General features: G+C 41.4%; 1 protein-coding gene across 3 annotated transcripts; it reads left to right on the plus strand.

Moving 5' to 3' along the window:
* The first annotated feature begins 328 nt into the window (after nt 1-328).
* acacb (acetyl-CoA carboxylase beta) lies at nt 329-27,448 on the plus strand. 3 transcript variants are annotated; one of them, XM_030059854.1, is made up of 54 exons: nt 329-365; nt 2,038-2,638; nt 6,476-6,608; nt 6,731-6,869; nt 7,064-7,173; nt 7,884-7,965; nt 8,077-8,175; nt 8,674-8,783; nt 8,903-9,013; nt 9,121-9,330; nt 9,424-9,594; nt 9,743-9,904; nt 9,993-10,156; nt 10,677-10,827; nt 10,975-11,078; nt 11,191-11,272; nt 11,366-11,511; nt 11,849-11,999; nt 12,111-12,245; nt 12,826-12,972; nt 13,057-13,245; nt 13,516-13,616; nt 13,717-13,805; nt 13,917-14,041; nt 14,173-14,286; nt 14,550-14,663; nt 14,762-14,851; nt 14,935-15,053; nt 16,949-16,972; nt 17,603-17,743; nt 18,013-18,112; nt 18,197-18,304; nt 18,396-18,452; nt 19,205-19,246; nt 19,379-19,594; nt 19,698-19,853; nt 20,227-20,430; nt 20,760-20,915; nt 20,999-21,121; nt 21,256-21,525; nt 21,646-21,743; nt 21,881-22,001; nt 22,100-22,210; nt 22,347-22,490; nt 22,591-22,711; nt 22,806-22,902; nt 23,016-23,112; nt 23,218-23,353; nt 23,451-23,628; nt 23,765-23,877; nt 24,622-24,776; nt 24,885-25,055; nt 25,434-25,570; nt 26,042-27,448. In XM_030059854.1, exons 2-54 carry the CDS (start codon nt 2,058-2,060, stop codon nt 26,166-26,168), a joined length of 7,332 nt encoding a protein of 2,443 aa, XP_029915714.1. In that variant the 5' UTR covers nt 329-365; nt 2,038-2,057; the 3' UTR covers nt 26,169-27,448. The 3 variants fall into 3 exon arrangements, with proteins under 3 accessions (XP_029915714.1, XP_029915715.1, XP_029915716.1); XM_030059855.1 differs by lacking the exon at nt 16,949-16,972; XM_030059856.1 differs by lacking the exons at nt 329-365; nt 2,038-2,638 and adding an exon at nt 4,436-4,519.
* The last annotated feature ends 464 nt before the right edge of the window (nt 27,449-27,912 follow it).

Consider the following 27,912-nt stretch of genomic DNA (forward strand, 5'->3'; position numbering starts at 1 on the left):
CCTGTCTAAATAGAAGTTAAATAAAATAAAAACTCATAAATGAATGAAACTGATGTTAACAAGCGGGACAAAATCTGTGCTTTTGTTATAATAACTCAGTCACTTTGACTGATGGAAGACTTTTTTTTACATGGCCTTCGTGAAAAATGTGGACTGTTCACTAAACCGTATTATTTATATCCAAATAGGATATTCTCATAACACCGACTTTTGTGAGGGGGGTGATTTGTCTGTTAAACATACGATCTTCGGAGTGGCTCTGCGTTAGTGGGAGGTGCTTTATCGTGGGAAAGACCTCCCACTCCTCCACATGTTTACGATACCAGCAGGGTGGGCGATGGACGGGTCTGCATGAGACACTGGTGGTAGGTCGCCTTGACATTTGTATCCCCACTTATCATCACTCCTACACCAATAAAATCCTCACCAGCCGTGCTGTTCAGATGGCGCACTTTGAGCCCGACAGATAAGCTGACACCCAAGCCCGTGGTTTAATTTTGAGCAATTTCGAGTGGTTTTATTTTAAAGTGAGCAGGAGGTTTGGTGGCTAGCTGGCTAGCTCTCACAAGAACAACAACAACAGCAGTGCCGTTACCTTTAAGGGGTGAGCGTAGGTGACATGTTTGCTAGTTGATGGTGCTAACTTTAATCAATAATGCATCTTAATTAAGATATTGGCAATAATCGCTATTATGCATGGACGTTTGTTGTGGCTGAAATAGGGTTTCACTTATTAATTAGGCCATGTTGGTCAAGATAGTAATGTGATTTGCCAAATACCAGCTTAGGGCTGACTTGACTTGATGTTGTTGCTTTGCCTCCTTTTCTTGTATCATATCTGGGTTGTTGATGGTTGCTAAATGTAACCTTTGGTCCGCAGATAATTTTGTTTTTGTGGGGAACAAGAACAGCTGCATTTATGTGTTGAGTCCGGCTAAGCATTTGATAAGCCACGTTAAATACTGGCATCGGTGACATTTTTATGCTTTTGAAATTAAACTGAGTGAAACTATTTCTATATTTGTAAAACTACCTTGAGGGCCATTGATTTTTAAACACACCATTTTCTCTTTTTTCCATTATTGAAGCCTTGTTCTGCTTTTGATATGTACTTTCAAATTTGTGCTTCATTTGAAAAGTGAGACTCTCTCCCCTCTTAGCTTCTCCAAGTCTCCCTGAAGGTCACATGGCTCCGGTGGACAAATGCCTCTTTGTTGATATTTGTGAATGTCTCCTTCTCTCTCCTTGTATAATAGTGCATGTATCATTTTTTGCGTCTGTGTTTAGCTGCCACCAAATGTTCAGTCTAACTGTTTAAGTGATTTGGATGCTTGTGCCTCCCCCTCCCGGTCCGTTCCTTCACCATTGACCTTTACCCCATATGGACAAGCACACTCGGCTCCCCCTTCAGCTGCCAGAGACAAGCTGTTTACTGGCCACTGGCCGGGAAATATGGCCTGCATGGTACACACTGCATAATGCTCTTAATGTATTGAAAAAGGTCATACTTTGAACAGTGCAAGAGTGGCCTTGGTTACAAATGTTTTAACATTTGGACAGAGTAAGATCTGAGTCAGTTTTCCATTACTGACATTTAATATTCAGCTTTCACAACAGGCATTCTGCTCCTTCCTCCTCATCACATAAACGTGTATCTGTATCGGTTTGGGCTTGTACAGAGGACACACTGTCTCTCTGCTTTTAAAATTGTGTCTAACCACAGATTTTGGCTCATATTACCCAGCATGCCCTGGTATGGGAGGGTTCCTGACCTCTGGTCACAGGTCAGGAGACCAAAATAGGAATTAGTGAGCAGAAAATCTGCATAGCCTGAAGATTTCTTCATTGCCTTAGCATTTATAGTGATGTAGAACCTAGGCTCAGTTTATTTGCACATTAGAGGAGTTTGATCAAATTACACCTTAAAAACAAACAAGCAAAAAACAGTAATTAATATTTCAAACCATATATTTTTTTTTTAAGTTCATGTCATCTGCTGTCTAATTGATCTGTAAATTGATCTCTGTGTTGTTGCAGTCTCGAGAGGATGTCTGTGAATGTTGCCACTTGTAGCTTTGGGATTAAGCCTTTGGGTATTGTTGCTACTGTGGAAGATTAATACCAAGACCTTAGCAATGCCCGAGAAAGGAGAGGAATCTCCAGTTGACTGTGGTTCCTGTGCAGCCCAGGAGGAGAGGCCCGCTACACGCACCTCTCCTCCTGACAAACATTCCATGGCAACAGTCCCTGCTACCTCCACACACCATGAGGAGAACAAACCTCAGGCCGGCACTGCCTCAGCTGCGTGTCTAGAAGTCAAAACAGTGGAGGCCAAACATCTGCAGGCCTCTTCTGAGGCGAACGCCGATCAACCATCATCATCATCATCGTCGTTGTCATCATCATCGTCCATCTCCCAGACAGCTTCCAAACCCACTGTGCCAAAGCTCAGCTCAGGCCCTGAGGCCCGGGAGCGCCTCAAGTTCATTCTGGGAGCATCAGAGGATAATTCTTCAGATGAGGAGCCTCTGGTGACCAAACCTCCCACTGGTGCATCTCAGCCACCAGCCTCCACCTCCTCCCTTTTCTCTCAGCAGGTGTCCTCTGCAGCACCGCGTTCCAGCTCGTCAGGCATGAAGTAAGCTCCAACTTTCTCTGATTTATATCTACAGTTACAGTCAGACATGTTGAGATTTTCATCACTCCCTTGTGAATATTGAAGCATTGTAAAATGTTGTTGCTCAGTAATGTGTTGCCAGAGATGGGTTGGCGAGGCAGCCATGTTGCCTTCCTACTTAGGGTGGGAATCACAAGAAGCCCCACAATATATTATCACGATACTTAAGTCACAATACAATAGTATTGCGATTTTAAACATTTTGTAATATGCTGAGTATTGTGATAACACGTCTTGTGCTGTGTTGTGATTTATTAGCTTTTTTAACTGCAAATCATGTCCCCAAGGGAAAACTTTGTCAACACCCATTTTATCTGATAAGGTAAAGTTTTCATTCCGCTCATCTCACTTCAAGCATTTTTATTGCCGCAAAATGGGATTGTCAAGGAGAGACTGACCAGCTGTATCATAAATGTTGCACCAATTCTTGGTGATACAATATCAATACTTAATGCAATATTTCCACACAAAATATCACGATACTATGCTTTATCGATTTTTTTTCCACGCCCCTTGTTCCTACATTCCCTGTCTCCACAAGCTGTGTGTGATCACCTGACCACGTCATGCTGACCACCGCTGTTATTGTCGCATGCCAAGAGCGCTGCTCTATTATTGGAATAAGTGCCTGTGCCTGTGACTTTGAAAGCTGTGGTGTGAGTCCAGGACACAAACAGTAAAACAAGTGTCAGACAAACAAAAATCCCTCTGTAGCCTTTTTCTTCTTTTAATTTTTTTCATAGTTTGGGGAAGTGGAGACGGAGTTATTTTTATACCCAGTAATGATAGGTGATATGACGGATGTTAAGAGTAGCTCTTGGCTGAACACAACTACGTGTCCAAGTTGACACAAGAGGTGTCGTTGGCCAGATTCACCCAAATGCATAAAGGGTCACGTACTGCACAGGAGCAGCGCATGTACAGTAGGAATCACCATGAAGGGGAGACAGGTAAGAGATTTTCCTCTGCTACAGCTTAGCTTCAGATGGATCTCCCCTCCCTGAGGTTCAACCAAGTACTTTTGATAACTGTATTATGAATAATGTCAAGGACCAGTAGCCGACCTCAGGACTAATGTTTAAATCTTTTTTCTAATGTGTTTCTCTAGTCACCCATGAAGGCCTCTGTCTCATTGTGGCCAAAACTTTGGCACCAGTTATCGTCGGGGTAGTAGTTATTCTTCTGGCAGATGAAGTAAAATGAAAACTTGGGTCATGGCGTTGGCCTGTTTGCCTGTGTTTGCTGTTCAGTCTCCTTCCTACAAAGTTGTGAATCATCTCATCTGCTTAACCATGACTGCAGAATCAGGATAAAAAGGGGTAATTAAGCTATTAAATACAAAAGTAGATGAATGAAGTGTACTGATATTTTATTATGGAAAAATCATCTATCACTGAGCATCAGATGGTCTCACCAAGTGTTCTGCAGTGTGCTCACAACACTTCTGACAGTGCTCACATAGAATATAAGTGTATATGAGAGAAAAAAAATATAATTAGGGTAGTGTAAAAAACACATTAAAAAAATACTGTACCGTGAAATTGGTCTCCTGGCTTGTTCTCAGTTCTTAGTGTTAGCATACTCACACATCAAACCATTTGAACCTGTACAGATGTTCTCGAAGGGTTGGCAATCACTGAGAGAGGTACTGTTTTGCACGGATATTTTGCTGCACATGTGGGAGGGGGACAAGGGAGGGAGGGCCCGAGAGGAAGGGCTTTGTGGATGACTCTGTTTTGGTTTTAGATCTCAAAATGCATTCATACGACTGAAACATGCATGATAAAATACAATGGAGGGAAACGGTGGTCAAAGTCTCAGCTGGTTTCAGTGTCTCAGAAGGTTAGTCCTGTGATAACCTTGTTACCTTTCTTTGTCATTTGAAGCTGTTTGTTTTGCGCATAGTTTCCGTGGGGTTTTTAGTCAGAGCAGCAGACGTAATGTAAATGGCTGTGCATGGTTATTTTGCAGTTAAATGAGAATAGCTCTGCAGTTTTTGCAGCCGCAGCTGTGATCAGGAAGGATAAGTAGTAAGAAACTATGTATAGTTACAGCGCGGCTGGCTATAGTTATGTAACTGTGCAGACCTTGTCTGAGCACGTGTAAGTTTGAGGAAATTAAAAAAAACTCTCCTACAATTTTCTCTCCTTAGAGGGCAGAAGACAGATGAACACGAACTTTGTGATCTTATCACAAAGAAACTGAGCCATTGACATGTCTGCCATTAATTAAACCCCTTAAAGCCTTTGCTTTTAAGTATTTTTAAACGCTTATGTTTTTTTATGTTCTTGAGGAGGGGCTGTTATCATGGTGTGTGGTTAAGTTGTGCCTTCTACTCAGTTTTGCTCTCTCATGCTGTAAGCGGAACCAATCAAAAGTACATGACAAGCTGGCAGAAGTTATCAAAAAAAGACTCAGCAATTGAGTGCAATCTGCAGCCACTGAATGAACTGTACAATCAGAGAGTTATGTCTAAAGTTCATATCAGCTCAGACGATATTGCCGTCCAGCATAACAATACAGCTCACTGATGCAACACAGGAGTTCTCTAAGTGATGGCTTAACACTCCTTGAATGTCTGCAAAGGTTCAAATGGTTTGATGTGTAAGTATGAAACAACTTTTGAATGAACTTGTTATGAGCCAAGCCATCATTTTAATGGTACAGTAATGGAAAATTGTGTTATAATGGTATTTATTAGACTTATAGCCTACTTCTTAAGAACTTTATTCTGGTGTTACAGTATATATTTAATGAGACCATATGAGGCGAGTCTCTGGCATGTTTTTCTGTCAACACAATGTTTTTTTTTTTTTTGTTTGTTTTTTTTGTTTTGTTTAACCTTGGACTTTTTATTTTAGGTGGGCATGGTTGCTGGTCTTAAAAGACTTGGTGTTTATTGACAGACTTTGGAAGCCATTGCAAAATATGAATTTGCTATTATTTAGTAAGAAGGACCATTTGATGAATATTGTGTGTCATCTATTGTTTTGCAGCCAGAATTTGGGAATCAAGTTCACAATAAACCCAAAAATGCTGCAGGCTTTAAAGAGTCCATCTGATGTGGCACAAAAAACCTTCAAAGTACAGTATTGTTGAAAGAAAAAAAATATATATATATATATTCACCAAAATTTCTAGGCTGAATATAGTTCAACCACGCTATGGGATCATTTCAGTCTTTACTGAAAACTGACATACTGTATAAATATAGCTATATTTTAATATGCTTTGGAGACTCTGGAATCAGTCCAGTAGACGTGTCTGCTGATAGCGCCCAGACAAGCCATCTGTATGAATGATTTTTTTTGCTGACAACATATTTTGCAGTACATGTCCTATAAAATAGTGATAGCCTTGGTCTAATGTTTGCAGGTAAGAAAATGTGGCACCGTCAGTCAGATTACACTGTTCGGTCACTATTTTTCTCAGAAGAACAGTGATTAGGTGCAATTTTGAAGATAAAGTCAGAGAAATGGGCTTGGTCCATTTAGGCTCAGCCGCTGCAGAGAACGACTGAACTTTGACTTGTCTTTTCGATTTTCCATGTTGTTGTTACCTCGTTGTGTAGCTGTTCACAGTCCTGGGTTTACACACTTCTGCAGCTGTTTACTACCTGGGTGGTAGAGGAGCACTGCAGCCTCTGTTGCTGTTTGCTGTAGAGGATGACATTTAACCTGCAGTTTGCTGAATGTTTGTTCTGATTTCATAAAGGCTATGTTATAGCGGATGTACGAAGTGGAATATACTCAGTGTGTTATGTTTTGCAGCAAATAACCCATGACTTTTCTACTCCAGGACTAGCATGTCTGGTCCTCACTTGGTGAAAAAAGGACGAGAACACAGAAAAATGGATCTGCAGAGGGACTTCACCGTGGCCTCTCCTGCTGAGTTTGTCACCCGCTTTGGTGGCAACCGGGTCATTGATAAAGTAAGAACGATACTTTATTCTCTCTTATCTGTGTAACGTCTTTTTGAGTGGTTAATGAACACTCTTATCCTGTCAGCTCTGCCTTTCTCGGACTAGTTAAGCTGTTTCTTCCTCTGTCGCAGGTGCTAATAGCTAACAACGGTATAGCTGCAGTCAAGTGTATGCGTTCCATCCGTCGCTGGTCCTATGAAATGTTTCGTAATGAGAGGACCATCCGTTTTGTCGTCATGGTAACCCCTGAAGACTTGAAAGCCAATGCAGGTCATTCTGAACGTGATATCAATCTTTTTTTTTTTTTTTTATTACTCTACAGTCATCTAGGTTATTATGGCAGAGAAACACTTTACACTGTGTGTGTTGAGTCAGCTGTGTGAAATCATGTTTTGCCAGGCTGCTACAGAAAACACTGATTCCAATCAAAATTGTCACTATGTCCTGCTCATTTTCTCCTACAGAGTACATCAAAATGGCAGACCATTATGTACCTGTGCCTGGTGGGCCTAACAATAACAACTATGCTAATGTAGAGCTGATAGTGGACATTGCCAAAAGAATCCCAGTGCAGGTACGCGTCACCATTTGTGTGCACTCACATATTTCACATATCATCATATCGTGGTTTCAAAGTGTAAGACTGTTTTAGTCTGAACGGCCTCTGAGTTAAAGGAGCAATTCACCCAAAATACCAAAAAAGAAGAAAAAAAAAAAACCCTGACCCTAATCCTAATCCCACCTAACTCTAGTGCAGTTTATAATACTAGAATAGTTTCTATGTGTTTTGACGAGGTTTCCGGTTTGCTGTGATGTGTCCTTTCTCTAAACACTCCACTACAATGGGCATTCATTTGTGGAGCTCAAACTGTCAAAAATTAACATGAAAAGTCAACAGCAGCAGCTCTTTCCTTAAGCAAGGCATGGATACCTGACATAATCCACTGTCTGCACGGCAAAGAGATTTGTAGGGAATTGGATCCTAACAAAGAGCACCGGCTAAATATATCTGTCTGCCCCCATAGAGTACAAATTAGAGGAGGATAGACACAGTTTGTGGGTGTTATTCATAAGTTGGGGGTAATAATGATAATAATAACAACAACAATAATAATAATACATTTTATTAAACCCAAGGTTAACTTACAAAACTGAACTATTAAAGTGCAGGGGGAAAATACTTTTTTGTATTTTGGGTGAACTGTTCCTTAAGTTTTATTTTTCCTTGTCCAACAGTCGATATAAACTGTAATTAAAAAGTGGTTTGTCCATCACTCTCAACAGGCTGTGTGGGCCGGCTGGGGCCATGCCTCAGAAAATCCCAAACTGCCTGAGCTGCTGAACAAGGCAGGAATATCATTCTTAGGTACAATCCAGTTTGAAACCATAGTGTGCTGTATTCGTATTTAATTGGTTTGGTCCGTTTGTAGCTGCATCAAATCATTTGGTGGGTTGACGATGGCTGTTCATGTCTCAGGGCCGTCGAGTAAGGCCATGTGGGCTCTCGGAGATAAGGTGGCTTCATCCATTGTGGCCCAGACTGCTGACATTCCCACACTGCCATGGAGCGGATCAGGTGATGCAGGGTCCCTGGCATTATCTCAGCTGTAGCATATTACCTGATACTGATTGCACTGTCAGCACTTGGAATTAAACAGACTCCCTGACACAGTATATTTTAATTCAAATAAGACCAAGGTGCTTCTGCCAAGTTTCATAGGAGAGGTGCAGAGGATAATGTATAGAGAAAAAAGCTCTTTACCTGAGCACTCCATATAGACTAACTGCAGTTCGATACTGGAGCACTCATATAAAGTCTGCACATTTATTGCAAGGCATTTCAGCTGACATTTTTCTCCTTTATTCAAGCCATTGTTCTGCAATAAATATGCAGACTTTAAATGAGTACCCCTGTTTCTTACTTCGGGTAGTCTATGTAAAATGCCATTGTAAAAAGCTTTTTTTTCTTATAATATGTTTTAAAGTTTAAAATCTGTAAAAAAAAAAAAAAAAAAAAAGATTTAGTGGTGTTTTCATGTTCACATGAAACATGTTGTTTGCTGTGGTGCTTCAGGTCTGAAGGTGGACTGGGGAGAGGAGGACCAAAGACTTGGCAATGTAATCAGTGTTCCTCCAGAGATCTACACACATGGCTGTGTTCGTGATGTAGATGATGGGCTCGCAGTAAGAATTATTCAGCAAAGTCTTCATAAAAAAATTCATACACCTGATTTCTCTTTTTTAAATGAATCCGTGGACAAACTTTCTTTGATTAAGTTGTCTTTTATGTGTCTCCATTAAAGGGGGCTGAGAGAATTGGTTATCCTGTTGTTATCAAGGCCTCTGAGGGTGGAGGTGGAAAGGGTATCCGGAAAGTAGAAAGTTCTGAGGACTTTCCAAACTTCTTTAGACAGGTTTGTTCATTTATATGTTGCAGTCTAATGTTGCATCTCGATTCTTTATATTTTTGTACAGATGATATAGAACTCTAATTTACTTAATTTACTTATTTGGAGTGTAGGTTCAGGCTGAGGTACCCGGCTCGCCCATCTTCATCATGCAGCTGGCCCAGCAGGCGAGGCACCTCGAGGTCCAGATTCTGGCTGACCAGTATGGCAACGCAATCTCACTATTTGGACGAGACTGCTCCATTCAGAGAAGGCATCAGAAGATTATAGAAGAGGCCCCGGCTACCATAGCAGCCCCCTCAACATTTGAGCAGATGGAACGGGTGAGTTACTTTACTGTGCGCATTACTTTGCTCACCTCAATTAGGTCATTAGTTCTGATCTGGACCTCATGTTCATATGTGTCTCTGATCCAGTACGCTGTGCGGCTGGCTAAGATGGTGGGCTATGTGAGCGCAGGAACTGTAGAGTACCTCTTTTCTGAGGATGGAAGCTTCCATTTTCTGGAGCTGAACCCGCGCTTGCAGGTGGAGCACCCCTGTACAGAGATGATCGGAGATGTCAACCTGCCTGCAGCACAGCTTCAGGTAAACTTCTGTCACTGGACACTCTGAACAATAATTACACATCAGAGGAAATCTCATCATTACAGTGACAACAAGTCAGTCTCATTAGTTGAGACTGTATACCAAGATCAAAGTCCACAATTTTAACTCACTGCTTCATCTCTGATAGATTGCAATGGGGATCCCCCTCCATAGAATTAAAGACATTCGCTTGTTATATGGAGAAACACCATGGGGCGACACCACCATTAACTTTGAAGCTCCAGATTGCATTCCCAGTCCAAGAGGGCATGTTATAGCTGCTCGGATCACAAGTGAGAACCCTGATGAGGTGGGAATCATTTCACGAATATTCAAGACTTGTCACTTCTTATATATGTTTTTATTTTGGACCACTGACTTGTCCTTGTCACTCACAGGGATTCAAGCCCAGTTCAGGCACTGTACAGGAACTGAACTTCCGCAGCAGTAAAAATGTCTGGGGTTACTTCAGTGTTGGGGCCACTGGTGGCCTGCATGAGTTTGCTGACTCCCAGTTTGGACACTGTTTTTCCTGGGGCGAGAACCGTGAAGAAGCTATTTCGTAAGTCTCCTCATGGCTCTGGATCTTTAGCAATTAAAGTCACTGTTGGGTGTCCTATCTTCCACGGTGTAACAGCCAATAACGCAATACCTGCCCATAATGTAGTAACTGCCCATAATGTAATAAAACTAAACAAAGCAGATAATGCAATTTCCAGCCAATGATGTAATAAAATCTCAGTAATGCAATAGCATTTATGTTGTCCCACATCAAATTGCAGTTGTTAAGAATTAGTCTCAGTGCACTCACAGGACATGCCATACTAAAAAAATACAAGACATCAATCAAAGGTAGTACAATCACATCCCTCACCTAATGTTCCACAACATATAATGAAAAAGATGCTAGTCAAGTTGCAGTGACTTTATTCCGTTTTTGGCAAAAATGCTATTCAAATGCTATGACTTGTTTTTCTAATACAAAGAATATAAATAAATATGGATAGTTTAAGGTCAACGTTTAAAACACCCTGAGATCTCATTTTGTGTTTGTTGGGTGTTTTATCTTCCTTGTGCATCAGGAACATGGTGGTGGCTATGAAGGAGCTGTCCATCAGAGGTGACTTCAGGACCACAGTTGAATATCTCATTAAGTTACTAGAGACAGAAAGTTTCCGAAACAATGACATCAACACCGGCTGGCTGGATCACCTCATTGCAGAGAAAGTGCAGGTAGGAGTGTGAGAGACAAATGGCCAGATGGAGAGACAAAGTTTGATAATAGTAGTTTGATAGTTAGATCCATCACTGAAGCTGTTGTGTGTGTGTGTATGTGTCATTGCTTTATTTGATCATTTGAGCCACATGCCCTCAATGTAGGCTGAAAGACCAGACACCATGCTGGGCATTGTCTGTGGGGCTTTACATGTTGCCGATGCCAGCTTCAGAAAGAGCATGTCTGACTTCCTACATTCACTGGAAAGGTCAGTAGTGCACAAGCTCTTATTACTGGTGTCCTGCTGTAACTGTTTGCCAGTGTTTATGTAGTGGATTGTAGTTTAAAAACAAAAAAAACCCTCTGCTTTAAATCTGTAGAGGCCAGGTCCTGCCAGCGGCCAGCCTCCTCAACTCTGTCAATGTGGACCTCATATATGAAGGAGTCAAATTCTGCCTCAAGGTATTTGCATCTTGCTCTGTGCTCCTTTGCTGTTTGACTTGACCTCTTACCTTTTTGCTAATCAATCATTAACACTCCGGCTTTTTCTGGCAGGTTGCTCGCCAGTCCCCAACAACTTATGTCATCATCATGAATGGCTCGGACATTGAGATTGATGTCCACAGGCTGAATGATGGTGGCCTCCTGCTGTCCTACGATGGCAGCAGCCACACCACCTACATGAAGGAGGAAGTGGACAGGCAAGACTTTGTGACTGTTTAGAATTTGGAAAGGGCTACACGATCATGATTTTTCATACCCACTTATTCCTGTTCATGTCTTGGGCTGAGGGTAGGGAAGCACCCTGGATAGGACGTCAGTTCAGGCTAAAGCAGAGACAAACACAATGATGCCTTGCCCTGCTGGTAGTTAACCTGACCTACATGTCTTTTGAATGGAGGAGGAAACCACAGAAACATGGGGAAAACAGGCACTCCATGCAGAAAGGACCAGGGCTGAGATTACAATAATCTTTTTGTCATCTCTTTTATGTCTTTTTATGTTTTTGTTTTTTTCTGATTAACTTTGACACTGCAGTTACCGCATCACTGTCGGGAACAAGACATGCGTGTTTGAGAAGGAGAAGGATCCCACAGTGTTGAGGTCGCCCTCTGCTGGTAAATTCTTGCAATATGTGGTTGATGATGGAGGCCATTTATCTGCAGGAGATTCCTATGCGGAGATTGAGGTGAGTGTTGCACTGATTTTTGGTGAAATGTGTGAAACTGCTATCACGTCCTGGGGGCATGTTGTGTGTTTACATGTTTTTGTCAACCTGCTGTTTGTGTTATGGATTCAGGTGATGAAGATGGTGATGGCTCTAACAGTACAGGAGTCTGGTTGTATTCACTTTGTAAAGAGGCCTGGAGCGGTTCTGGAGCCCGGCTGCATAGTGGCCCGTATGGAACTGGACGACCCCAGCAGTATCCATCCGGCAAGTTAATCCAAGTTTATCACAAGCTTCTTTACATACACAGATCACTTTATCATGCCTTGAAATTTGTACAAGACCAGGAGCTGCTCTTTTTTGGAAAGCAAACAGTTTTCATTATTAATTCCTTAGGACAAATCAGATTTGGCCGTTAAATACAATGTTTTAATTCATTCTTTGGCAAAAAGAAAATGCACAAAGTATTCTTTGGCAATTATAAAATGTACAATGTGCAAGTTTCAGTGTTGATAGACTGTGTCAATAATAATCAAAAGGTCATCGAATGAATTAAAGTGGAGTAGGGTGCATTTCCACTGTGCAGCTTTGTTGAAGTAACGATACAAAGTAATGAGACAGCACACAAATTAGTCTGGTTAAATGAAACTCTTGTAACTTACTACATTATTTACATTAAATTAGATTGCATTAGAAATTAAAAAGACTGCTTGCCTCAAAGAATCTCAGTCGACTGAGGGAGTTTCTGAAAAATAATTCAACATTTCGACTTTCTTTTTGTCCCACTTTATTCATTGCAGATAATAAAGAAAACTGCTTTTTTTCCCATGTTGATGTCCTGTCACAGGTGGAGCTTAACACAGCCTCTCTGCCACCCCAACAACCACTGCCCATTGTAGGAGAGAAGCTTCACCAGGTTTTCCACAGTGTGCTAGAGAACCTGATCAAAGTCATGGATGGATACTGCCTCGCAGAGCCCTACTTCAGCAGCAAGGTACAACGCGGGCCCTCCTCCGCTGCAGATTCTCTAATTGTCACTCTTTGTCTGTTAAGTGAGCATGTGTGTTCATCTGTGCAGGTGAAGCAGTGGGTTGCTACCCTGATGAAGACACTAAGGGACCCCTCCTTGCCGCTGTTGGAACTGCAGGAGATCATGACCAGTGTTGCAGGTCGCGTTCCCCCCGCTGTGGACAAAGCCATCCGTAAAATCATGGCCCAGTATGCGAGCAACATCACCTCTGTCCTCTGCCAGTTTCCCAGCCAAAGGGTGAGGAGTGCACAGCCATGAAATACTGGTTATAACTGCAGTGTTATGGCTGCAGTGCCAATGTAAAAGCCACTGTAGACGCTGAATATGTGTTGCATTGTGTTATAACCAGAAGTACTGAATTGCTCTAATTCATGAAGCTTCTTTATGCCCTGCGTTCATTATATCTGACTGAGATGTGTCAATGTGAATGTTATGAGTGTAGCTTTTTCCTGTGCTTGGTTGTTTTTTTTCCCTTAATGCATATATATTTCTGCTCCTTCATTCCAGATTGCCAACATCCTAGACAGCCACGCAGCCACTTTACAGAGGAAAGCTGATCGAGAGGTTTTCTTCATGAACACTCAGAGTATTGTACAGTTGGTGCAAAGGTCAGGGTTGTGTTTTTTTGCACAGTCAGATTACCCAGCAGCAGTACACAATATATATGAAATCGAGTGCTGTTGCATTAATTACTTCACTGTGGCTCAGGTACCGCAGTGGAATCCGTGGCTATATGAAGTCTGTGGTTCTGGATCTGCTGAGGCGCTACCTGCAAGTGGAGATGCAGTTTCAGCAAGGTGACCATAATGCTATTTCAGCTCCAACATACTCTTTATCAGGTATCAGGAAATAATTTGCGGTTTGTTGGACAATTGTTCATATAATTGTGCTGATTTTCTCACTCGCAGCTCACTATGACAAGTGTGTCATCAACCTGAGAGAGCACTACAAGCCTGACATGACTCCCGTTCTCGAGTACATCTTCTCTCATTCCCAGGTCTCCAAGAAGAACATCCTCGTCACGATGCTCATAGTAAGGCCTCCACCAGCCTCCACCAGCCTCCACCAGCCTCCACACTGACATACACACGTTAACATTTTTCTCTATGAGCTCACAGTGATTAACATCATGATACAGAGTGGGATGTCTTTTGCTTTGTGTAGGACCAACTTTGTGGAAGGGATCCCACGCTAGCAGACGAGCTGATGGCCATCCTGAATGAGCTCACGCAGCTTAGCAAGATGGAGAACTCAAAGGTGGCCCTGAGAGCCAGACAGGTAAGAGCTTCAGTCCAATCCAAGTCTCTCTATATTCCGATGGTCATGCTTAAACAGTCTGTTCAAATGGTCATCTAGTTAGAAAGATTTTGTATAATGTCATATTGATTTTATAGGCAGAAATCTTAAAATGACATAAGAGTGAGGTGATGCACTTTGTTTTTTAAGAGGGAATATATCATAGATAAACCGAGTAACTTGAGAAACATCATATTGGGTAGCATTTTTTAACAGAATATACAAAATGTTTGACTGTTTCACAGGTCTTGATAGCCTCACATTTACCATCCTATGAGCTGAGGCACAACCAGGTGGAGTCCATCTTCCTGTCAGCCATTGATATGTATGGCCATCAGTTTTGCCCAGAGAACCTGAAGGTTTGTCTTGTTTGTAGCCGTTTCATATGATAAACATGTTAAACATGATAAACAGCATGAACATAAAATTAATATCAACTCGTTTCCATTCTCCACAGAAACTCATCCTCTCTGAGACTTCCATTTTTGACGTCTTGCCCAATTTCTTCTACCACTCCAATCAAGTTGTGTGCATGGCTGCCTTGGAGGTAAGAGCAGTGAATACACACCTAGAAGGCGGTTTGTTTCCACTGGACCATCTGTTGATCACCACTTGTGTCTTCTGTTTCAGGTGTATGTACGCAGAGCCTACATTGCCTACGAGCTGAACAGCCTCCAGCATCACCAGCTGCAGGATGGGACATGTGCCGTCGACTTCCAGTTTATGTTGCCGTCTTCCCACCCGAACAGGTAACAAGTTCATGCTCACAAAACACCACAGGGAAGAATCCACAGCTACAGACGAATGACACATTCGTATTGTTCATTAAATACCATTTGACTGCGCGCATATCTCAATCATGCGCTGTACTTTAGTGTGCCTGAGTCATTTAGAAGACAACCTCTAGTGTTTGTGTGGGTTCTTTTATTTTCCTTATTTGAAGACATCACTGTGCTTGACGAACTTGAAAAATTCTTTAAATAAAGGGTCGCACTCAACTTGCTGTTTTTATTTTGTTCTCATGTTGATCACACAAAGTGCTTTGTGCTCCACAGCCTTCATCACTCAGGACGTTTGCATGCACACTCATTTCCGACTATTATTCCAAGTATGACAGTATTCCTCAGTTGATACGGCTCATGTAAACATCATATTCCTGATTCCTCTTTCTGAATGTCGCATTAAGTTGCGGGATATGCCAGAATTATTTTGGTTTTAGGAGCATTCTCTGGTCATGTACACAATGCATCTGGACTATGCATTTCAGTTGGAGTTTTCAATACAGTTTATAGCACACGGCCTCTTGGTGTTTTGCAGTTAGCTCTGCGTGTTGCAAACAAACCAACTAGCCAACAGTGTGTAAGACTGGGGTAGAGATGCGTTCACAAAAGAAAAGCCCACATTTCTGGTTGGAAGGAGAAACACACCTACTTTGAAAACATTATGAAAGAATTGGATATCAACTGGTTTTTGGATATGTGCAAATATCGCAACACCAACCTTTTCAGTAAGGTGACTGAATGTATGAAAGACGGAGGCTGCACGTGAACTAAAATATTAGTGGAATATTCATCTTCATTAGCCATGCAAACAGCTGAGGAGGCATATTGTCTTTTTTTGGAATGAGGACAAGCAAAAATAGTTTGTGCACGTAAACAGAGTCAGAGTGTACCAAATGAATGTGACGCACCTCCTCCTTAAATGAAGACTGAGGGAAAACATGTGAAAGCAATCAACAATCAGCTACATCAAAACTTCATCACACAAGTCATTCAGTTCAGAACATTTAAAATTTCATCGTTCACAAAATAAAACAAAGTGTAATTACGTTTTTTTCTCTACTTAGTTTGTTTTACTTTGTAATTGATAAAAAAAATTCAGCCTGACTGACTTGTGTGGTGAAGCTTTGATGTAGTTGATTGTTGATTGCTTTCACATGTTTTCACTCAATCTTCATTTAAGGAGGAGGTGCAGTGCAATTATTTGGTACATACTGATGAAGGCTGTAGAGCCGAAAACGCTTTTGTGTTGCCCATATGAGAACTAAATAAAAACAGTGCGACTCCATCAGAGTGACCCTTTATTTAAGTAGTTTCTTTCAATTGAGCATTAATCACTTGCACATTTTCCCCATTTTATACAAAACATACAGTAAAGAGAGTAATTCCCTCCCCAAAGACAGACACTGGAGACTGTGATGTCTGCTTGCTGCTGTGAAGTTTAACATGTTTACGGTGAAGTGCGCTTCCACTGATCCAGCAGCGTTTCATCAAACAACTCATCACACAGATTTAACATGGAAAAACGGTTCACTGTATGTCAGTTACACAGAAATCCAGGCCTTAAATCAGTAAAATAGAACACTCTTAAGGTTTCCTCTGGTCTCATCTGATTTGTTTACAACATCACCCTGACAAATGGCAACAAATCCCAATTATATCCAGTGTAGTTCCAGTGCAGAACAGTCTATAGCTGTGGCTGTTAACTGCTTATGGCTGAATGTGAATGCAGAATGATTTCCCCCACTGGACATTAATGTGAATGTGCAGAGCATCCTATATAGTGCTTTACTCTAATCACAATGCTAAGAGGTAGAGGTTGATCGTCCACTGCTAATATTCACCTGTCAATCATCTTATTTCAGAGGGAGCAGCCCTACTCTGAACAGGTAGAGTAAAGCTCCTCCCAGCGAGCCAGACCACCTGATCATCTGTATGTCTCACAGCAATGCATGCCGAATGCACTGTGTTGCTTTTTCCTGCCTTTCTCTGAAACCAGAAAAATTTGCTTAAGGACTCCTCTAACAAGTCCTTCCTAATTCACTTTCTACTGAGCTTTCCTACATATACATTTTTTGCCTTTCTAAACTTTTAAAGCAGTAAGGAGTGTTTGAGAGGCACATGTCTTATTAATGCCACGTTCCTCTCAAAATCCTAAAGCCTGACATTTTGTTGATTGCTGCCGACTGGGGAGCCTGTATTCTGATTTTGATCTTTGATTTGCAACTGTCAATCAAACAGTAACAACTGTTCATAATTTTTTAACAATTACTTGAAATCCCTATTTAATTGAATACACCAAATATGTATCTCCATAATCATAATTGGATGAGAGGTTGATAATATTTGGTTGTTTCGTTGTTAAATAAGTGAAAACAGGCATCATGATGCAGACTTTCTTTAATTGCTCCCTCTACATATTTGTAGTGATGGCTGCTCAGTGTTTTCCGCTAAAGCTGCAGTTTTCCTGATTCTGTCCACCTCGGACTGACCTGGTCTGTGTGTGTCCTTCCTGTCAGGGTTGCCGTCCCTATGAACAGCTCAGGACAGCTTGAAATGAGGCGGCAAAGCAGTGAGCTCTTCCTGGAGGGGGCGCTGTCACCACCTTGTCAGCGCATGGGTGCCATGGTGGCCTTTGAGTGTTTCGATGACTTCAAAAAGTAAGTCACAGTTTTGCTTTACTTTGAGAAATAGATAATTAGATTAAATCAGATGAGATTCCTTTTTTTAATGTATCCAGAAATGAAAGCACCACACTGTGCATTAAAATACATAAACTGAGCTGAGAAACATCTGATTTGCTCTTCATATTGATCAGTAATATCTGATATTGATGTTTAAATTTGAGACTGATATCAATTTATGCCCCATGATGTTTAAGTATTTCCCATAGTTAGGATATAACTTTGTGTCCTTGTTTTTCTTGCAGGAACTTTGATGAGGTCATCTCCAGCTTTGCAGATCCACTCCTGGAGAGCCCGCTGTTCTCAGAGGTCTGCTCCAGTCTCTACGATGAAGACAACTGCAAGGTGAGGGGCGCAGGTGTTTAAGGAAGATGGCTGTTTTTATTCCTGGGCTCTGGTTGATCATGATGTGTCTTCTGTCCTCTACAGAACATGAGGGAGAACCCAATCCACATCATTAATGTGTCCATAAAATCAGCAGACACAGAAGATGATGATGCTCTGGTCACAGCCTTCACTGCCTACGCCCAATCCAAGGTGAGCCTCTTAACTCTTTCAATTCAAATCTTCATATATTTTCATATGTTTTCTAATAAATTTACATAAAAACGTATAATTTTCTTTACAGAAAGCACTTCTCTTTGAGTACGGCATCAGGAGGATCACATTTTTGATAGCACAGAAGGTAATGCATAGAGGTTTTTTTTTTCTTTGCTGACCAAGCAAGTACAGTATTTTTTTATCAGGGCTGCTACTGTTCTTCATACATTCTCCACTAACTTCACATAAACTGTACAGAAATATGTAATACTATAGTTTTTATGAACTACTGGATCTTGTGTTTCTTTATACAACCATTTTTTGATGCCAGTTTCTGAACTACAGTGCCCAAAACAGGAATGGCCTTTGGAATTATGCCTCCTGTATCCAATACAACAAATTTTGTTGAAATGCACCTTAACCCTGACTGACAAGAATATGCTGAGTGTTATGCTGAAAAAATAATAACTGAGTCATTAATAAAAAAGCATATTAATGGTTTAACAGTATAGTAAATGAGTGTCCAATAATCCATTTCCATAGACGTCCATTGCATTGTATTTGCAACTCTTAATGATAGAAACTATTTAATGCTACATATTTTCAAATTTCAAAATTGTTCCTCTGCTAAAAACTACCAGGCAGGTAGGTTAAATGATTAGCATGAATAGCACAGTTTTAGCTGCAGTTGTAAATGTTAATATAGCTATCCTTTCTCAACTGTTTTGTTAATCATATTGACCAAATCCTTGTTTTGGCTGTAAGCTGGATCAACCACCACATAATGCAGTGATGAAAGATTTTTATTTATTTATTTATTTATTTATTACTAATAACTTCATACTATTAGTGCCTTACCATAGATACTCTAACTCTTGTACTGTTTCATTTCAACAGAGAGAATTCCCCAAGTTCTTCACTTTCAGAGCCAGAGACGGGGTAAGATATTTTCTCAGCAGAAGATAATGATAGTACTGATAGTCTTTTGCAGTTTGGTAATGAGTTTGGATGCCACAGTCTACTGGAGAGAGGGGAGATGAACTTTGGCTCTCTATCTGTAACTCTGCTCAGTTCCAGGAGGATCGTATTTACCGTAATCTGGAGCCAGCGTTGGCCTTCCAGCTGGAGCTCAACCGCATGAGAAACTTTGACCTGACAGCCGTCCCCTGTGCCAACCACAAGATGCACCTGTATCTGGGTGCCGCTCGTGTTCAGGAGGGTGCTGAAGTGACTGACTACCGCTTCTTCATCCGCGCTATCATCCGCCACTCAGATTTAATCACAAAGGTCAGAGGTGCTTCTGGAAGCCACAGCTAGTTATATATATATATATGTGTATTTTTAATCAAAGTATCAGCACCTGATTTAACCCTTTTTTATGCACAATCAGGAAGCCTCCTTTGAATACTTACAAAATGAGGGAGAGCGACTTCTGCTGGAAGCTATGGATGAGCTGGAGGTGGCTTTCAGCAACACCACTGTCCGCACAGACTGCAACCACATCTTCCTCAACTTTGTACCCACCGTCATTATGGACCCCTCCAAAGTCAGTGTCAGATAATATCTTTAACCATCGCATTGTGTTTGTTAGGGTCATGTACCGTTATGGGAGTGTTCATTAAATTTACTCCTTTTTCATCAAAATGCTATCATTTCATTGTTATTATTGCAATAGACAGTTTGTAATTTTTTCACCTCAGTGCTCTGTGGTCCTTAACCTTGGGAGCAGCTGATTCTGAGTCGTTTATGTTGTTCATTAGATTTTTACCCATTTGGTTCCAGGCCTTAGTTATGATTTTAATTTCAAATATTTCTCAAATATTTTTTCAGTACCTACCTACCTTATTAACTTGGAGATTGTATGTTTCCAAGGGTAACATCTCTTCTCTTGTATCCTTCTCTTCTCCTTGGTGCCTCAGATAGAGGAGTCTGTCCGCTCCATGGTGATGCGCTACGGCAGCCGTCTGTGGAAGCTGCGGGTCCTGCAGGCTGAGCTGAAGATCAACATACGTCTGACACCGACTGGGAATGCCATTCCAATCCGTCTTTTCCTCACCAATGAGTCTGGTTATTATTTGGACATCAGCATATATAAGGAGGTCACTGACCTGGTGTCTGGACAGGTACAGTGGACAGATTAAGCCAATAATACGCATTTTGTGAAATGGCAGACCAATACATTTTATGTAGTTTATACATTACAGTGGTCTTTTATTTAATGTATGGCTTTATTTTATGGCTGCAATTTGAATGTAGAACAGGATTTCCATATCATTTTCATGAAATTGAGCTAGTGTTCACTTACTAGTAAGATATGTGGAAAGGGCAGGAAGACTTATAATTGGAGAACTGCAGTCACACTCAGTGCTGCAACTGTGACTGGAATCCATTGTGCCATATGAATTTCATAGAAATGTGAATTACTAAACTGACCTCTTCTCTTCCTATGCAGATCATGTTCCAGTCATATGGAGACAAGCAGGGTCTCCTGCACGGTATGCTGATCAACACTCCCTATGTGACCAAAGACCTGCTGCAGGCCAAGCGTTTCCAGGCCCAGACTCTGGGCACCACATATGTCTATGACTTCCCTGAGATGTTTAGACAGGTAATGCTAACTCACTGGATACAACAGTGCACTTTGTTTGATGTTCTTCGAGTGGCTGACCCTTACTTAAATTCTTTTTGCAGGCGCTATTCAAGCTGTGGGGTCCAGGGGACAAATATCCTAAAGATGTGCTGATGTGTTCAGAGCTGGTTCTGGACTCACAAGGTCGACTGACGCAGTTGAACCGTCTACCTGGAGACAATGATGTAAGATGTTAACTGAAGACACTTTAAATAATATCACACTGTCAGTTCATTGGCTCTTTGTGTGATAATACTGACACCATCAGTTGTGTTTGACCCAAAGTGCTGCAACATCTTATATTCTCACTTTTCACTAGGTGGGAATGGTTGCATTCAGGATGAGGATGAAGACTCCAGAGTACCCCGAGGGTCGGGAGATCATTGTCATCTGTAACGACATCACCCACATGATTGGATCCTTTGGGCCTCAAGAGGATGAGCTGTTCCTTAAAGCGTCTGAGCTGGCTCGGGCTGAGGGCATTCCCCGCATTTACATTGCAGCCAACAGCGGAGCACGCATTGGCCTGGCTGAAGAGATCAGACACATGTTCCAGGTGGCCTGGATTGACCCCACTGACCCCTTCAAGGTACATATCTGCATTATTCACCGGAGGCAGTCTAGAAAGAGCTGGTGGAAAGATGCCATGTGTGAGGTAACTGCTTGTTTGACATTGGTTCTGATGAGCTGTTTCCATCTGTTCCTGAAGGGTTTCAAGTACCTTTACCTGACACCACAGGACTACAAACGTATCAGCTCCACCAACGCTGTGCACTGTCACCATGTAGAGGAAGGCGGAGAGTCCAGGTATCACAAATGGCATGTGTTTGTAGCAAAATCAGTCAGCTCATAGAAATATTTGTGACAACTTTGTGCACTGGTCCATGTGAGATAATAAAAATTTTAATTTTGTTGGTCTTCATCACTGTACCTTTCCCTTCCAGGTACATCATCACTGACATCATCGGCAAGGATGAAGGTCTCGGGGTTGAGAATTTGCGAGGTTCTGGCACCATCGCTGGAGAATCCTCTCAGGCCTATGAGGAGATTATTACCATCAGTATGGTGAGGTGGCAGCTCTTGCAGTCCGAGCAGTAAGAAACCATTGCTCCGTAGTTTCTCTGGGTGAATACTGTGTCTGAGCCACTTCATGCCCCTTGCAGGTGACATGCCGCGCCATTGGAATTGGAGCTTACCTGGTCCGTCTAGGACAGAGAGTTATCCAGGTGGAGAACTCGCACATCATCCTGACTGGAGCCGGTGCTCTCAACAAGGTTTGTGTGTCAAACTCCCATCACTGTTATCAAGACTTCAGTGTTTCAGATTAACTATTGTTGGCATTTCATAGCCAATTAAAAAAATGTACTAGAAATTATGACCTTGATCATTGAAGTTCCTGTTTTTCTGCAGGTTCTGGGTAGGGAGGTTTACACATCCAACAACCAGCTGGGAGGGATCCAGATCATGCACAATAATGGAGTCACACACACTACTGTGCCAGACGACTTTGAGGGTGTCTTCACCATCCTCCAGTGGCTCTCCTATATGCCAGAGGTTCTGTGTGAAGTTCCTATAGAGTGGTGTGTAATTCTGTGTACAGTAACTGTACCTGCCATTGAGATCTCAGGCTAAAGTTCAACTTCTCTCATTACAGAATAATCATTCCCCTGTGCCTGTGATAGCAACTAAGGACCCAGTAGACAGAGAGATAGATTTCACCCCCACAAAAGCTCCGTATGACCCCCGCTGGATGCTGGCTGGGAGGCCCCATCCCAGTGAGTGGCTTGGCATGACTTAAACTCCATTTTATTTCAGCTAGATAACAAAGTTTATTTCTTCATACTCGGTGTTCTTTCTTTCCATCCTCAGCTGTGAAGGGGGCCTGGCAGAGTGGATTCTTTGACCATGGCTCATTCATGGAGGTCATGGGCTCTTGGGCTCAGACGGTGGTCGTGGGCAGAGCTCGGTAAGTCCATTTTCATACAGTGTACACACTTGCAGAATATTACATAACCGTGTTTATCAATTAACATAACATATCGCTTTAATCACTTTATGAATGCTAATTTATTCATACAGATTAGGTGGAATTCCCCTTGGTGTGATTGCTGTGGAAACACGGACTGTGGAGCTCACCGTCCCAGCAGATCCGGCCAATTTGGATTCAGAATCTAGAGTGAGTAAACAACACCTCACTCGGTTTGTTATAAAATCTTCATTAGATAATGTGAGAAATGCTTTACACCCACTGCCTGTTTGTGTATGTGTGTGTTTGTCTCAGTTCATGCAGCAGGCCGGACAGGTGTGGTTCCCAGACTCAGCCTTCAAAACAGCTCAGGCCATTTGCGACTTCAACCGTGAGCGTCTGCCGCTCATGGTGTTTGCCAATTGGAGGGGCTTCTCTGGGGGAATGAAGGGTACAGGACCAACGCTGCAGAAGAGCATTCAGACAAACAGCATTTTTGTGTTACTCATCAGACTGTCGATGGTTTTAAAGCAACATTTCTCTCGCAGATATGTACGACCAGGTGCTGAAGTTTGGAGCCTACATTGTGGACGGCCTCCGTGAGTTCCACCAGCCGGTGTTAGTGTACATCCCGCCCCATGCTGAGCTGAGAGGTGGGTCCTGGGTGGTGATTGATCCCACCATCAACCCCCTGTGTATGGAGCTTTACGCTGACAGGGAGAGCAGGTACATTAAGTCGTCAGGATCCTCAATGCTTACCTAAATGAGAGCCCAGTTTGAGTTTGAGGAGTGTGTGCATAACCTATGTTTCTTTGTCTCCCTCTCTCTCTCTTCCTTTTCCTGCTGTGCTCTCTCTGTCCAGAGGGGGCGTCCTAGAGGCAGAAGGTACCGTGGAGATTAAATTCAGGAGGAAGGACCTGGTGAAGACCATGAAAAGGCTAGATTCAGTTTATGCCAGTCTGGTTGAGCAACTAGGTAAAGCCTCTTTCCCTGCTGAGTTTGTACCACTATCATTTAAAAATAATTTTATTCATTAGGATCTTAGAGTCTCAATGTCGCAATAATTTCAGGCAATAAAGACAGCACATTTTTGAATAGTCACACCACTCCTATGAAATAAAGCTGGCTTTCTCTCCCTAACTAATCTATGGGTTTACAGTTTTGACGGATATTCCTCTGTGTTATGTCTTGTCCCAGCAACCTGTTTTAACCCTTTGAAACCAGAGATTAATTTGATTTCTTTCAAAAACTTTGGGAAAAAGGCAATGAGCAACTTCACAAGGAATGACTGAAAATTAGCAATAAATAAATAAAGTTACAAGAAAAAGTTACAAAAAAGAAAGAAAAAACAAGAAAATTACCTGAAAGCTAGCAAAAAGAAAAAACAAAACAAAACAAGAAAATTACCTGAAAATTACCCCAAAAATAAATAATTTTTCCTGTAACATAATTTTAAATATATAATTCTAATAATTTCCTCAAGTTTCAAGTCTCTCTCGCTCTCTCTGTCTCTCTGTCTCTCTCTCTCTCTTTGCAATGTTGTAGGTAATTTCTTGTTAAGTTGTTTTTAAAAGAAATCAAGCCAATTTTCTCAGGTTTCACAGAGTTTAAATGTTTGTCAAAGGCGCCTGAAACACAAGAAATCTGATGTTGATCTGGGTTTCAGTGGGTTAACAAGAAATGCATAAAATTAATAATTATCTCTTCTGTTTTGCTCAGGTACCCCAGAGCTGTCAGACAAACAGCACAGAGAGCTGGAGTCCAAGCTGAGAGCTAGAGAGGAGTTCCTGTTGCCCATCTACCACCAGGTGGCAGTGCAGTTTGTGGATCTCCACGACACCCCTGGCAGGATGCAGGAGAAGGGCGTCATCACTGTGAGTGTGCCCCGCATGACCTCTCGCGTCTTTTCACTGGCATTTTCTATATGTCTTTAGATGCAGAGGAGATGCAAATGTTTAAATGTTTTTTTGTTTGTTTGGCAGGATATTTTGGATTGGAAGAACGTGAGGAGCTTCTTCTACTGGCGGCTGCGTCGCCTCCTGTTGGAACAGGTGGTGAAGTGTGAGATCCTGCAGGCCAACAAAGACCTCAGCGACGGACACATACAGTCCATGCTGCGGCGCTGGTTTGTGGAAACAGAGGGAACTGTCAAGGTGTGTGACAACTCAGTTTCCACTAATGACATGACATGTAAACATTGTATATAGATGTGTGTAAAGCAGGACCCCCCCAAAGTAGGGCATACAAGCCAAACACAAAATTTATTTTGGGATGTGTTAGGCTCTTGCAAAGTGTCATGTTATTCTATTTGGTAATCTTTTCTAGAATAAAAATTTTACCATCAATATTCCTAACACTGTAATTACACAGACCTGAGAAGCTAATGCTCACTGATTGTTTGCATAAACAAGTCCAGTTTCACTTTTTGGCCCTTAAAAACCACCACTCACGTTGTGTTTGGGAACTTCAGTGTCAAAAACATTTGGCATCAGGGATTTGAAGGCTCTTATGACTGTTTGTTTTTTCTCCAGGCCTACCTCTGGGACAATAACCAAGCTGTTGTGGAGTGGCTTGAGAAACATTTGTCCAAGGAGGACGGCACTCGATCAGCTATTCGCGAGAACATCAAGTACTTGAAAAGGGATTACACTTTGAAACATATTCGCAGGTACACATACACACACACAAACACACACACACAGATAAAATCTAATTCAGCAGTCAAAAGACTCCAGGTTTTGGTAAATGGCACAAAACTGGCATAATGAAATGGCATAAATCTTCAGAAAAATATTATGTACTTGACCAGAATACCAGAAACAACATTTGAAAGCCAGGAAAACTGAACTTTAATTAACTGGCCCCTTGGGGTCATATGAAAGATTCAAGACTAACTTTATTGTCATTGAGTCTGAGTTTTGAGTTCACAGCAGACAGGCCACACAAAGCGATAATATTTAGTGTTTAGTTCTTCACTTGCAAGATAACACAGTAAGAGTGACTGCTGATGGTCTGTATTGTATGTATATTTTTATAAGGAAAACTTAACGATTTCATGCAGCTGTGTCAATGTATTCACCACTGACTTGCTGCATGTTAGATTGTAGACTAATGTTATTGATTTGCTTGTGTGTCCCAGTCTGATACAGGCCAACCCTGATGTAGCCATGGACTGCATCATCCACATGAGCCAGAACATCACTCCCTCCCAGAGGGCCAAGATCTCCCATCTGCTTGCAACCATGGACAACACCAGCACTAGTTAAGCTTGTAAGGGTGTAATGATTGTATGCTATATAAAGCCATCTGATGATCTGTTGTGGGTTATTAGGTATCTGTTAAAGTGTGTGGGTGTAGAGGCACATGGGTACAAACTGTGTGATTGTAAACAAGTGAAGAGTACAAAGATAAAGCCAAAAAAAATCATGTCTGATTCTCAGGATAATAGTCAAGGCTATGCTTTCTAATAATGCAAGCACAAAAAAGACTGATAGCAATTACCACTTTACACTACATGCAGCTTTTTGTCTGTTTAGTCGTCTCCATCAATGGATATCTGTAGCAGTAGGAATAATGAAGTCTGTTATTTCACCGACTCAGTTTAACCGGTCCTGCTTTTTGGTCCAAACTATATCATTACCATGCACATTTCACTTGACTGTATTTGTACATATGGTGTGTCTCTCAGAAACTCTAGGTGCAGTGTTATATTTGCCTTATCAGTGCTTTATCCAGCCAGTTAATACTGAAGTAATATACTGCCAAAATTCATTAAGGGCATGACTTCACATTCAGGTGCTGGTTGTCATGTTCAGTTAACGGTGTCAAAAAGGATTCACGTTCACCTTTCAGTGTAGCCGACATACAAATGAACACGAACCAACGCTGAACAAGACAAAAACAAATGCAATTCATAAGTAATATTGCTGCATTGGAAAACGTCTTACTGGTAAAATTAATTTTCCGTTTTCATTTCTGTGTTGAATAAAAAAAAAAGAAGACATTTTTATCAGTATTGCGAGTGCAATTTAAGTGCAATTTAAGAGCCAGGTTAAGATTTTTCTGTTAACCAGTGTGTCCTGAGTGCTGCTTTTCATTTTTTCATTTCACTGTGGACAATGGACGTGGTAGTCCATCTTTTTTTCATTGTCAGTTAATTTAAAAGTGTTTGTGTTTGAATGTGTTTATGCTGAGGTCTTTTAATGTGTGTTAATACGTTGTTGTGAATGCTAGGAGATACTTTAATCCCATATATTTGAACACTCCTGTTGTTTTTCTTGTTGGTTTTTCTAATTGCAGTAATTACAAAACTCAGGTTTTACAAAGGCTAGACTTTGACCAGGGTAATTTGGCAAAGCTGAGAATGTAACCAAGTGATCCTCCAGGTGATGGCTTGTTCTGCCTTATGTCCGATCAAAATACCAGAAATGCTGTATGTTGCCATGACATTTCATTTGAATGTATGTAAAATCAATCCTGTGTACTGTACAATACTCCCACCAAGGGCTATTTGTTAATAAATGTGATCCATTTATTTTTGGCAAAAGAACCATATCTTTTATTTACCCAGTTTGACATTTATTATGGTCATATTATTGAATATACATCTGACATTCAGACATGTTAATCACTGTGTGGAAGTGTAACGTGTAGAGCTTGGATTAAACGGCTCACTGGAAGTGAAGTATTGGCACACACTGGCAATTTGGAACGAGTTGGTAAATGCAGTTCAAAGAAAGCTCTTCTGTGGTAATAGCATTTTCAAACATTCAAATATGTACAGCAAAAGATTGATAGAATCATCAGCTTCTCCAGCTGCCTTTTTTATATAAATATAAATAAAACATCACAGGAATTCTGTCTAGCACAATACAACAGACAACAGACAGGGAGCTACAGTAGGTAGGGCTTACAAATGCAAAGTGAACAGTAGAAAAGTTGGTGGATGCTAACTTGATCGTAATCCTCCACTTGGGGTATTTGTACATACACAGGTTTTGAGTCTTTGCT

Source organism: Myripristis murdjan, chromosome 9 (assembly GCF_902150065.1).
Source record: "Myripristis murdjan chromosome 9, fMyrMur1.1, whole genome shotgun sequence".
In the NCBI taxonomy this organism is placed as follows: Eukaryota; Metazoa; Chordata; class Actinopteri; order Holocentriformes; family Holocentridae; genus Myripristis; species Myripristis murdjan.